The 13,159-nt window shown below is 32.3% G+C and overlaps 2 protein-coding genes across 2 annotated transcripts; both read right to left on the bottom strand.

Annotated features, from left to right (window-relative positions):
- Positions 1–4,846: 4,846 nt before the first annotated feature.
- On the bottom strand, positions 4,847–7,234 carry LOC141695527 (bidirectional sugar transporter SWEET16-like). Its single transcript, XM_074499766.1, has 5 exons — positions 7,209–7,234; positions 5,837–6,050; positions 5,541–5,699; positions 5,300–5,419; positions 4,847–5,188 (listed from the first exon to the last, which is right to left on the bottom strand). Exons 1-5 carry the CDS (start codon positions 7,232–7,234, stop codon positions 4,847–4,849), a joined length of 861 nt encoding a protein of 286 aa, XP_074355867.1.
- A 1,472-nt stretch (positions 7,235–8,706) lies between these two features.
- LOC141697933 (uncharacterized) lies at positions 8,707–12,605 on the bottom strand. Its single transcript, XM_074502499.1, has 6 exons — positions 12,340–12,605; positions 9,786–9,864; positions 9,627–9,692; positions 9,254–9,298; positions 9,121–9,177; positions 8,707–9,026 (listed from the first exon to the last, which is right to left on the bottom strand). Exons 1-6 carry the CDS (start codon positions 12,552–12,554, stop codon positions 8,934–8,936), a joined length of 555 nt encoding a protein of 184 aa, XP_074358600.1. The 5' UTR covers positions 12,555–12,605; the 3' UTR covers positions 8,707–8,933.
- Positions 12,606–13,159: the final 554 nt, after the last annotated feature.

Here is a 13,159-nt window from a genome sequence, read left to right as displayed (position 1 = left end):
AGCTAAACATACAAGTCAGTAAAGTGATTGTGCCAACAATTGCTTTCACAAAGCCACCAGTGTTGGATAGCATTGATCTAATCCAAATAGCAGCTAAAAATCTTGAGTCAAAGTCAAATCCTAAGATGCTTGATATTACAGCTTTAGAGAAGGAACTGAAAGAAAAATGGAGAAAGATAGATGCAGATATTTAACAAAAGTTTGGGCCAATTCAGAAACCAGATAAAGTCTTCAGTCATCACTCTCAAGTCATGAAAATCTCTGTGAATGACATAAGTATGAACTATCTGGAAAAGGGTCAAACTTTCCTGCATCAAATCTCCAAAAGCAAATTTCATCATGAAGCCTAAAAGAAACTAATACAAGTTCTCAGACAAAAATCCTATGGATATTGTGTATGAGACACCTAGGCCAGATGAGAAAAAGCTGTTGGCTTGGTCAATTGCATTTTACAAGGATCCAGCAGATTCAGCACTTAAAAAGAGAATTGCAAAGATCTACAGAAATGGTAAAGAGATATGTATGGTGGATGGACACCCTCAGTTTGTAGAAGCCAAAAGGGAAGAGAAAGAGAGAATAAGGCAAGAAAAGAAGCAAGTTGCCTTATGCTAAGAAGCTCAAACAAAAGAAGGAGCAAGTTGCTATCTTAGCCAAACTTCAAGCTGTGAAGTAGGGTTGTCAAAAAAATTCGAAAAATCCGATATTCGTCCGAAAAATCCGCATTCGTATTCGAAATAAAGCGGATATTATCCGTATCCGACACAAAGCGGATATTATCCGTATTCGAATCTGATGATTGCGGATACGGATACAGATATATGCATATTCGTATCCGATAATATCTGAATCCGAATAAATATATTTATATTTAAATAATTTGAAAATATATTATATTAAATTTATAGTATGTTTATGTATACACACACATACACACACACATATATATATATTAAATATTATGTTTATACAAATTTTATAGACATATAGAAAAAAATAATTTGAGTTCAACAATTTAAAGAATATGTTTATATTGAAAAGAAAAATAAAATTAATTTTTGAAAATTTAAAATATAATTAAATCACTTTATCACTTATTTTAATTTTTAAAAATGAATTTTTATTTTTAACTATATTTTTTTTTATTTTTTTTCAATTTTTTTAATTTTTAATATAAAATAAAAAAATCTTATTGAAAATCAGATTCAGATCCGGATATTATCCGTATCCGGATAGTATCCGTCGGATCCGGATTCGGATATTATTCTTTAAATATTTCCGGATTCGGATACGGATAGGGATACGGATTTTCGGATTCGGATCCGGATCCGGATATAGGCAGATCCGTATCTGAATTATCCGTTTGACAGCCCTACTGTGAAGACTACAACTGAGATCTCTGCACAACCATCTGTGATTGCTGAACCTCAAAATCAGAAAGTGCAAGATGAACCTCAACAGACAAAGAAACCAAGGTACAAGCAAAGAATCAAGAGAAAATTGGACTTCAGTGATGAGGAAAAGGAAGACTCTATTCCCAAGAAGCCTACAACTATAACTCAAACATCAAAACCCTTTATGGTATTTGAAGAATTCAAAGTGGTGGATCCAACAAGGAATATTCATGGTGAGCCCATAATTCCTAATGATGAGCCAGTAAACTGGGATAATTTTCCAATTCCTGAACTAAACTTTCCAATCTTCAACAAGCCAAAGAAGACAAAGACTAAAGCAATCAAGAAAGTGAAGCCTATGACTCTCAGATCCAAGACACCAATCAAAGCCAAATCTACAGTCAACACGGGAGACATGTTGTACATCTGTGACATGAAGGAGTTTTCTAACATAAACCTTTACTTAGATGAATTGGAAGAAGTTAGAGAAATTGATGCTCACAGACATCTCCCTGAAAGACTGGTATTCAAATACAAGGGAGGAAGAGAGATCATATGGCCACTTCACAGGATTCTTCTACAAAGCCAATCTGTGCTAATAAAGGTCTACTCTTCATTCAAAAAAAATTTTGGTTACAATGTGACTGCAAGAAGACTAGTTCTAAAGAAAATTGAGGAGATGAGGAGTACTAGAGCCAAAGATGCACTTTCAAAAACTCTATATATTCCCTTTACAGGAAAGAGAATGCATCTGAGGCCCTAATGGCTGATGGAATTCAGGGATGAAAAAGGAGTTAGAAAATTCTTCATATTAGAGGACCAATTGAGTATCTCTAGCAATGAGACTCTTTTGGAAATGCAGGAAATGCTAAATCTCTCAGAAGCTGATGAACTTGAATTTCACACACAACTCCAGAATCAAATTGAAGAAAATAACAGAAGGCTTGGAAAGAAATCCAGAAAATCAAGGAAATAAATCTATCTGCTCAGACTAGAGGAGCACCTTAATAATTATTGTGAGCAACTTCTTTGTGTACTTTGAATTGTTCAATTTTCAGTATATTGTAGCACTTATCAGTTTTATCTACTATTTTTCAATCTGTATTTTTAGGATGTTTTTTTATCATCAAGTTTCTCTTAATTTATGACTACAATTCCAGTAGACATAAATTGGGGGAGATTGTTAGGAATATGTTGTGTACTTGATGATAAGCTAAACAAAACACCTTAGTAGATTTAACTTAGTGAATTTTGTAGCACCCGACGGATAATCAATTATAGTCCCGACGGATGATTCATTAGAGTCCCGACGGATGACTAATTGATATCCACCGGGTGAGTAGCTTATGTAACAATAAGTAATGTAGCACATTTCTGCAAACAACTTTGTGTAGATTCTGTAGTAGCATATGAGTCATGTTGACTACTAGTAGATATGCAGAATAGGTTGATTAATTGTAAATATTAGATGTCTTGTAATTCTGCATAAATGAAATGGAGTCAAGTGCCAAATAGCTACCCGACGGATGATCAACAAAGCTACCTGACGGATGATCAACAAAGCTACCCGGCGGATAACAAGCATGTACCCGACGGATGATCATTTCAAATATCTATTGACAGTGACAACACAGTCACATGCGTTGGGTGTTTGCAAAAGGAATGTGGGAGCCTGTTTAGCAGGAAAATGAGAACAAAGAAGCATTACCATTTCCATGCAAGTTATGGGGATTTTCAAAGATGCTAGAATAGAGTAGTGAAGCAGCATGAAGTTAGACATGATAGGTTTTGTTTTATTATCCTGTCTTATTACCATGTAAACTTGGTGATATATAAACCAAGTGTAGTTAGTAGAACAAACAATTAAGCAAACATATTTTAGAAGAGAAATAGAAAAAGCTGTAACTGTTAAGAATTTCTCTGTAGTTTGTTTGTTTACTTGTAAAAAGTAGCTGTGAGCTATTCAAGTTTCACAGGGTTCTCTTGATATATATATATATATATATATATATATCTGGTGGATACATTCAAATCCACCAGAAACTTTTAAAGACTTGTGTTTTGATTTATATAATTCTTGTATTCCGCACGTTGCAAATTAAACACTTATATATTATTGAATTAGAACAGTTTTAAAATTCTCAAAAAAGCCAAAATTACATTCAAACTCTCTTTTGTAATTCTTATTGTATTGTTAGGGATAACATTAGGCTTGTTTGATTAACAAAATGCTAACTTGAGGGGGTACAGCTCCACACAGTATTGATGCATCCATCATCTCCACGACATCTGCCGATCCTAAAAGTAGTTAGGAAAGATTTCATTTAATTAGTTAGGTAAAGCGTAATTCTGGTAAAAAACGTGTTCATGTAGGTCTTTACCTAAATCCGTCCTTGACTGTCACATATGTATGAGAGAAGATTGATCGTCTAGTTTTAACGGTTTAAACCTTTTTGGACAGGACGCGGGTAGACTGAAAAATTTTAAAACATTTTTGTAACAAATTAGCGAAAGGTTAGAAAGCCAGCGGTACATTATGAAACTTACGCTGTTATGCATAAGGTCATAAGGATTAAGGAATGCAAAGCTCGTGTGCAATGAAAGTGACCTGATACCACTCACTATTCACAATTACAACTGATTTTCACCAATATACTTGGGATAGTTAAAGGCTCACCTTGGATTGACTCGGGATATATTTGCATGTTGATTAATTGATTAAAATTAGCTAAAGCTTATGGTAAAGAGAAAATTAGGGCTGTAAAAAAAATTCGAAAAATCCAATATTTGTCTGAAAAATCCGAATCCGTATCTGACAAAAAACGGATATTATCTGTATTCGAAATAAAGCGGATATTATCCGTATTCGAATTCGGGATATTCGAATCCGAAACTAAATACGTATATGATATTTAAATTATATAAATATAGAATTATATATAATTTAAAATTTATTTTTTTAATTTATAGTGTGTATAAATGTATTAAATAATACATTTATACAAAAATTATATAATTATACACATACTTTATATATATCTAACTATATTATTTGTATTTAATCATAAAAAATGTTCTAAAATCATCATCAAATATGGTAGAGGCATCAAAAAAAATTTAAAAATCCGATATCCGTCCGAAATATCTGCATTCGTATCCGAGAAAAAGCGGATATTATCCGTATCCGAAATAAAGCGGATATTATCTTTATTCGAATCCGACGATTACGGATGCGGATATCCGTATTCGAATTATCGAATAGTGCTAAAGAAAATATATACAAAACTTCAATTCATTATAACCCCGCTAGTAAAACAATTAAAATGTGTGCTGTTATGACTTGTGAGTAGCTTCAGTGAGCATCTGCTTATGAAATAAGAAAGTATTGAAAGAAAAAGCTGGCCGCATGAATTTGAGGACCAGCCAAAAAGGCTATGCGTTAAATTTAAATTCAATCAAGAATCTTGAGAGCTGTTTCCAGTCTCGAGATCAATTCCATTGTGCAAAGTTGAGCGGGAAACAGAGCGTGACGGATTGCGTGCCAGAGAAATACCGCTCTGCACCTTTTTAAAGCTGAATGTCCTAGACAAGGATGGATTTCGGATATTTGAACCGGTTGGGGGTCCTTGAACTTTTTCTTCTTCAGCTGCATTATTTTCTTCTATGGTTTGTACGATAACACCGCCTTTTGGCAATTCTTCAGAAACTTCTTCCAACACAGATGGTGATGAGTTTCTATACACATAATATACAACAAGCTGGATGGTGCCTAAAACAATTCCAATTGCATTTGGCACCTGAATTTTTATAGAATAACATATATATAAATCACAAATGTATAGGATTGAGTACACATTTAATTCTAATAACAGTGCTAAGTAGTATACATCAATGATGTTAGGACTTACTAAGATGAAGAAATCACTGAGCAATAGTGCAAACACCATCCAAATTACCCCGTTCAACCAAAGCGTAAAGATTAGGAAAACAGGCATGTATTCGGCTGTCTTTTTTTTTATTACTGTTTTCTGCACAAAATGAAATGATAGACATTGAATGTAGTCATGTAGTGTGTAAATTATTGTATTCTGTTACGACATCCAGAAGTACAGTCATAAAAGAATCCAGAAAGAGAAAAATGTAGCTTACCACAACTGTTAGAGGTGATGCATACATTATTACAGAGAATGATGCACATAATATTCCAACAAAGGTGCGTCTTGATTCTTCATGAAATGCAGCCATAGTAACAGCGATAACCACTCCCAAAAATAATATGTCAATCAAAATGAACCCGGTGTATTTCACCTGTAAATCAATATGTTGAACTATTAAATATAATTCTTAGTGAAACTAGAACAGATGGCATTGATAACTAGATGCGTTAGAATTTAAAATAGTTTGTAGAATAGATAACATTGTAGATTAGTCGAGACATATTATACCTTCTTGTCTTTAGGATAGTAGAGGATCAAGAGAGCAAGACAGATGACTTGTGACAATATACCTATGGCATTTACAGTGACAACTAGCACACCATCATCTGGATCAAGAATACCATAGAAAGTCCACAAACAACAGCTCAACAAAGATGTTACATAGGGAGAACCATCGTAGTGCTCAGCCGATTTCTTCTTAACAATCTCAGTAAACTGGCCTCTGTGATATCCATTTTTATATTTACATGTTAAAAATGTACCATAAGGTAAAATGTTTAAACTATATTTGTGTTGGAAACCTGGTGAGTAAAACACTTACACTGGAGCAACATAACTTATGACTGATATCACGTTTCCTGGAAAGAAAGAGAGAAAAGATAATATGTTCAGAGATTGATCACCCACAAGCCATGTATACAAGATAAATAAATGCAGCAAGTATGCAACAAAGAAAAGAAAATAAATTATCGACCTATGATTCCGACTATGAAGTCTATGGCCACCATTTTTGTGGAGTATGGTTTTAATATATGAATGCGTTTGTAGAGAAGAAGATATGAGGCAGGAACTTAACAATGGATGAGATGTTGATAAAAGAAAGTTGTGATTGTTTTATAGGTTGTTCAAAGGATTACCAGTAATTGGATTGTTTGTTAAGACAACTTCCAGTTCTATGGCAAGTTTGAACTTTGATGTTCTTTTTTAATTGTACATGTTCTTTGTTTGGTTCTTTGCTTTGTTTGTAGAAAGAATGGCTGCATTGAAGCATTTATGTCATAAACTATAGCAAAACAACTATTTTTCTATATTCTAAACGATGAAGGTCTCTTTGAGAAGTGCTACAGTTAAAAAAATTTATATGTAATATTGACATCTTGTTGTAATACAAATATAAGTATCTGACATTTTATAAAGTGTTGACATAAATTGCCTGTGCTGTTAATTGTTCACAAGAATTCTAAACGAATTTTGTATAGAAGCCACGGATACTAGTTTACCTCCCGTATTGGTTAAATCCGGGGATCATGAGAATACTGAATACAGCCTTTAACTCATCTAATTGTCCCGCATTGTGGTGCGCCTGCCTAGTATGCTTACTTAAAAAATCATTTTTCCCTACCCATGTACCATTTCATTTCCAACTCCAAAATACAGATCTTATTTAATAATTAACGAGTTTGTACTCAACACTTGAACATTCTAATCTATTTAACAAATGAATTCACCCAAACTTAACATTTATTCTACTCATACTCGTAAGTTTCACCCAAGCTCTAACAAATAAACCAGATATAACTAAACTTTGCAATTGTTCGGACTCAAACTTGTAGATCCAATTCATTGAAATTAGATTAATTGAAAATTTTATATGATTAACCGCTGTCCCAAGGTGGTGATCTCCATTTCCGCCAACTCTACCACAAAAATCAATTTATAATTAAAACTCAGTTCATCATTCCCAAATCCCTTACAAAAACATCATCCTTAATTCATTCACCCAACAACCATTAAACACATCGTTAGCTATTTTTTCATTATTGGGAAAAGTTTAGTAATTTCCTAGTCAGCAGTACAAGTTATGCTCCTATGCCCGAATATTAATGGGAAAAGTTCCAACATAATTTTCAGTTTTCACAAATCATTACAATGACGACAGAGGAAGACTAAAAGCTCGGAACTGATGATGGCACACACATTCATCTTAAAATTAAATCTTTGTGAAATGCCATTCGAAATTTCAAACTAATGCAACACTTTGATGGTTATTGTCTTCGACAGGCAAGTCCTGTGAATAACAACACGGGCTTAAATATTATCTCAAATATATCACAGATTATTGTACTAACCCAGGGTCTTAACACAAATAATCTCCATACGTGTATAATTTACGTATATTTTATCCTTCTAAGACACCGCTCTAAGCCAGATAAACACCGCTCTAAGCCATATATATTGAGTACACGGCGCTAATCCGAATATATTAGTACGTTTGGTTTGGCATATTATAGAGTAGAGCCCATTTCACACGCCTGAAATTGTGTTTCATTAAAAGCTAGACTCAGAAAGAAGTTGACCTCAGCTATTTTACGAAAAACTCAACTCAATATTTTGCCATAGCAATTAGTAATTCATGCTACTGTTAAACCTCGATATATTAATACTCGATAAATTAATAACCTTATTAAATTAATAATTTTTTATAATCCCGAGCCGGAACCTTTATACTAAATTAATAATTCGCTAAATTTATAAGATTATATTTTTTTATTAATACATATATGTCCCATATAATATATAAATTACATATTACATCAAAATTATAGATTTTTAGGATGCATTGCTTCTTTTTAAAATTGATGTCGCCTTGAATCTTTCTTAATACATTATAGAGCTCTCGTACTATGTTCATGTTACAAGAAAAAATTACGTAATATAATTGTTACTTTAAGGATATTTTTTCGTAAAACTGGCGATAGAGCACTGTCTTTAACCATTTTGAAAACTTCATGACATTACGTTATCTAATTAAAAAGGTGAATCCTTTCAATTTACTTAAATTCATAAATATTTCTTAATATTATTTTAAGTATTTAATAAATGAAAATAAATTATTATTCTAAGAATTGTATACGTTATAAAATTTAAATAATATATCCAGATAAATTAAAAAATTATTAATATATCAATAAATTAATAAATTATTAATTTATCGATATATTAATATTTCGATTAATTAATATTTTTCATGGTCCCAAAGTATTAATTTATCAAGGTTTCACTGTATAAGGATAACTAAAAATTTTGACAATCACGATAGCAAACATGCGTCAATAAGATAAAAAGTAATAATAAAAGAAGTTAGTTTAGCCAGAGAATTTAGCAAACATGTATAAAGAGGTTTACTCAATAATGCTAATACTAGATTTTAAAGCCAGAGTATGCTTCCTGCTCAAAGTGAAAGCTCCATTTAAGATTACAAAAAACATTTGTAAATTAAAACCAAAAAAAAAGTATCTATTACAAGTAAATATGCAGCGAAAAAATTATCTCATCATAATTGTGATAGTAGTTGATATAGTAGAGTTCCAGCCTTCCAGGCCAATCAATCGTAACTTGAATTCAAGAATTTGAGCAATTCATTCCGATTATTCTCCGCCACCTTGTCCTCCTTTGACTTGTCAAGCTTTAACAAGATCTACCCAACAAATGATAAAATGTCAGCTAAGTCGATCATCAATAATCTTATGGGAAACAAGCTCCTATTAACTAATGATTAACCACTTAGTTACCTTTTTGCCAGAGACAGCACTACGACGGACACTGTCATCTTTGTCTCGCCCTAGAAACTGGATAATATTGCACTAAATTAACAAAACATGTTGGAAAAAAAATGAACTTTTAGAAATCCAATTAACTAGTCACCTTAGAGAGCTGAACAGGTCCGCTGCTACTTGTATCCTGCTTGTTCTATAGATTGCTCACATGACAGGATAAACCAGAGCAAGAAACAAAGTCCGGGAAACCCAAATCAAGCACCCGGTCATTATATTACAGACCGCAGCTCCAATTTCGAAGCCGTTCCATAAAAGGAAGAAAAACTATAAGCACTTTTTATTGTATATGAAATATGCTTTTTAATAACAGTAAACTCTCAAATAAAATAAATGTACTTCACTGGCAAGTAACAACCACTGAAAGGAAAATAGATGTATTTGATCCACACAGAGCAAGATAGCCATGAGGTCTAGCACAGAAAATGATAAACAGGAAAGGAAAAAAAAGACGATAGGCCTACCTCTTTAACTTTATGCTTATGGCGCTTTTGTTGATGATGACTCTTTCTCTTGTCTTTCTCTTTGTTCTGCATAACAGATATGCAAATACGGTATACATTAAACAAATAAGGCAAATGGTCAAGCAGGTTCGTTCAATTCGTAACAAAAAAAATTAAAACCTTCTTATGTCTGTCAGTCTCTTTATGTCTCTTGGAACGACCAGAAGCTTCACGCTCACTGTCACTAGAACTATCACTTCTGAAATGAAAAAATATAAGCATAATTGTTGTACGCGAAAAGCATGATTGCATGACATCATACAGAACTCTCAAATCTTATGCATTTAAAGAAGCTCACTACATGAGAAAAATGCATGTTCATTCTTTTACAACATTTTAAATTTTGTGTCTGAATTCTCAATTTTATCATAATATATTAACACTAATTATATGTTTGATATATATATTAACCTTTAAATAGTGTATGAAAGAAGCATATTTCATGTAAACATATCAGTTCAAAATGATTTACAAGGCTTCAGAACAACTTGATTCAGAGAGTGATGAAAAAAGATGACTACTTTATGTTATCCTCTTGATTCAAGCTATAAATTTAGGATGACACTATTCTTAATGTATATGTATAACATCACTTAAGTTATATGCTAATCATTTGACCCTTGTTCAATTTAGAATCCATATGCATAAAATCCTCAATTTGTTCAAACTATGGAGGGTGTATTCATTTCAGATTTTAGAGAATTAATAATAATCCACCGATTTTAAAAGATTTTCGTTGATTTTAATTGTTCGCGGATTTTGTCGGAGTTGAGAAAAGCAGAGTCTTTATGATTTTGCGAAATTTTTCAGAAATCCTTCAAAATTTCATGGATTTTGGAGAGATTTCAAAACATTAAAAATGAACTAGCAAATCCATTAAAATCCATCAATTTTTCAAATGAAACAAAATCCATAGATTTTTTAATATCTTCAGATTTTGATGGACTTTTTATAATCCAAATTGAATAACACCAGATTTTAATAGAATTTTTAAAATCCAAATTAAATACACCCAGATTTTAAAAGACTTTTTGCAATCCTTATTGAATGCCATCAGATTTTAAATGATCTTTGAAAATCCAAATTGTATACCCCTGAATTTTCAAAATCCAAAAAAATCCTTCAAAATCCTCATTGAATACACCCCATAAGTATTTGTCATTTGTCACCTAGCTAAGTAAATTTAAATTAACAAAAAACATCTTCAAGCCAGAAGAGTTGATAGGTGAACTGTTTTAAAGAATTTCTTTTTGTAAATTTATTAAATAGAAATTAATATCAATCATCCACATGTCCCACTTCGTTATTTTTTTCATATTTTTAATAACTTATACACTACACTTAAAAATAAAATTATTAAAACAAATTCTAACTTGCAAAATTGTACTTTTTTACTTTACTTTTAAGCAACTTTAATTTTGTTAAGTTCACCCATACAGCCATACAGGCTCTATATCTTAGAGCAAGTCCAATAGACAAGAATTAGACTAGCTATTTGTCAGGTTCTCCGTTCTCCATGACGTAAATGTGTTTTTATGTATATTTTTGGTATTTTCTGGTTTGTAAGTGCAAAATCGAAAGGTTAACAGCTAGGTTATAGAGATCTAACAGAGAATAGGGAGAGATTAGAAGAGAAACAGAGAGATTTACCACAGAATAAGCAAAGAAACAGAGTTCAAAACCCTAGAAAGAGAAATAGATTTGTGGAAATGATTCCAATATCAGATATTCAACATCAAAACCTCACAGCACATTACAAGTATTTATAGAGGGAACCAAAACAGTCATGTAAATAACATGACAAATAGTAAATGACCTCCCTACCCTTAACACAGACGGTACTATAGCACATCACACTAACACATCATATTACACAAACACCACATATAGACAACTACACAACACAGGCCACAGTAATATACTAATCCAGACACTATTCATGCTCATAAATAAAAGTTTAAGAAACGAGAGTAAGAAATGTGCTCCAACAATCTCTTTAGTGTTTCCTTAAATGATAAATTATTAACAGCTTCACTTCGCTACTTATATTTTAGTAACATTCCCATAAAATTTTAAGGATGTCTTAACTAATATATGATGCTAAAAAATGAGAACCGGTATCCTTCGCTCACTTGTATAATGTACTTAATCGAGATTATGCAGAATGCATAAAATATTGAATAAGAAGTACAAGAAACATTCTTGAAGAAAAAGATACAATTTTATAAACTAAGAGCCAATAATTTTATAAAATAAGAGCCAATTTTTTTTTATAAGGAGTGAAGTACGACATTGCTGGACTTGCTCTTAAACCCTAGTAGAGGATATGATTCAACCTCAAGTCTCTGAACATGACAATGAGTTACGGAACGTTAAACGAAACAATAATGAAGAAAAATAAATAGTATAAAGCAGGAAGTATGAAGCATAGTTCAATATTTGGGGAGGAATTGAAAACGAGTAAAAGGAACACAAATTACGCATATCTGTCAAACAGAATAGCATCTACAAAAAATCACCAAAGAGCTCCATCAGTATTCAAAAAACTAATCAGGAACAAACAAAAGCACCAATCTTTATATTAATTTCACTAAGTTACATAAAAAGTAGGAATATTTATACTAATTAAAAAAAAAGGCAAATAGAAAAGGCAGTTAATAGGAAAAAGGATGACCTAGAATAAAAGGAGGATGAGTCGGAAGAAAGAGGCCTGCGACGTCGTTTAGTGTGCGGACGGCTTTTCTTACGGATCTTGAGAGAGTCAACCTTCTTGTCTTTCTCCATACGACGGCGGCGTCTTGCTCTACTACGCCGTAAAGATGAATCGGACGATGACGACGACGAAGAAGAGGCGGCCATCAAATTTTTTAGAGAGAGATTGTTGCCCATCAGATCTACTTGCTTTTCTAATTTATATTCAGGAGAGTGGGCTAAGAATGGGCTCGGTCTGGAGCTGGCCACTTGAGCCGGTTATCAATACTGATTTAGAGAATCAGGACCGGACCGGTCCGCACGAATCAGGACCCGCACAAGGGAAGAAAATATGAGTTACGAGCCGTTCAATGAAAATGATCCATGAATGATAATAGATACATAATTCAAGACCTCAAGCCCACATCTACGACCACTGCACCAACACAACAATTAATAAAATTTTTAAAATCATTAACTACATTTTCAGGTAGCTAAAACTTTTTTTAATAATTGAATTTGTGTATATTATATAAAGAATGTGAATATGTAATAATTAAAATTCAAGTTAGACGAAAAAATAACTTACGAGAATCTCATATTAAATTTTATATAAAATACACATGCATCATATCATTTATTTTAATTGTTATATTATGTTTGTCAAAAAAAAAAATTGTTATATTATGGAACTAGCCTTACTTTAGTATATAAAAAGACCGAGTATTTCACTTGATGAGCCGCCGATAGTCACATTTACCGATATTATATGTGGTTAAAAGTGTAAGTATCAATGTTATATA

The sequence above is a fragment of the Apium graveolens genome, chromosome 11, assembly GCF_009905375.1.
Source record: "Apium graveolens cultivar Ventura chromosome 11, ASM990537v1, whole genome shotgun sequence".
NCBI lineage: Eukaryota > Viridiplantae > Streptophyta > Magnoliopsida > Apiales > Apiaceae > Apium > Apium graveolens.
This window is presented reverse-complemented; position numbering and strand designations above follow the sequence as displayed.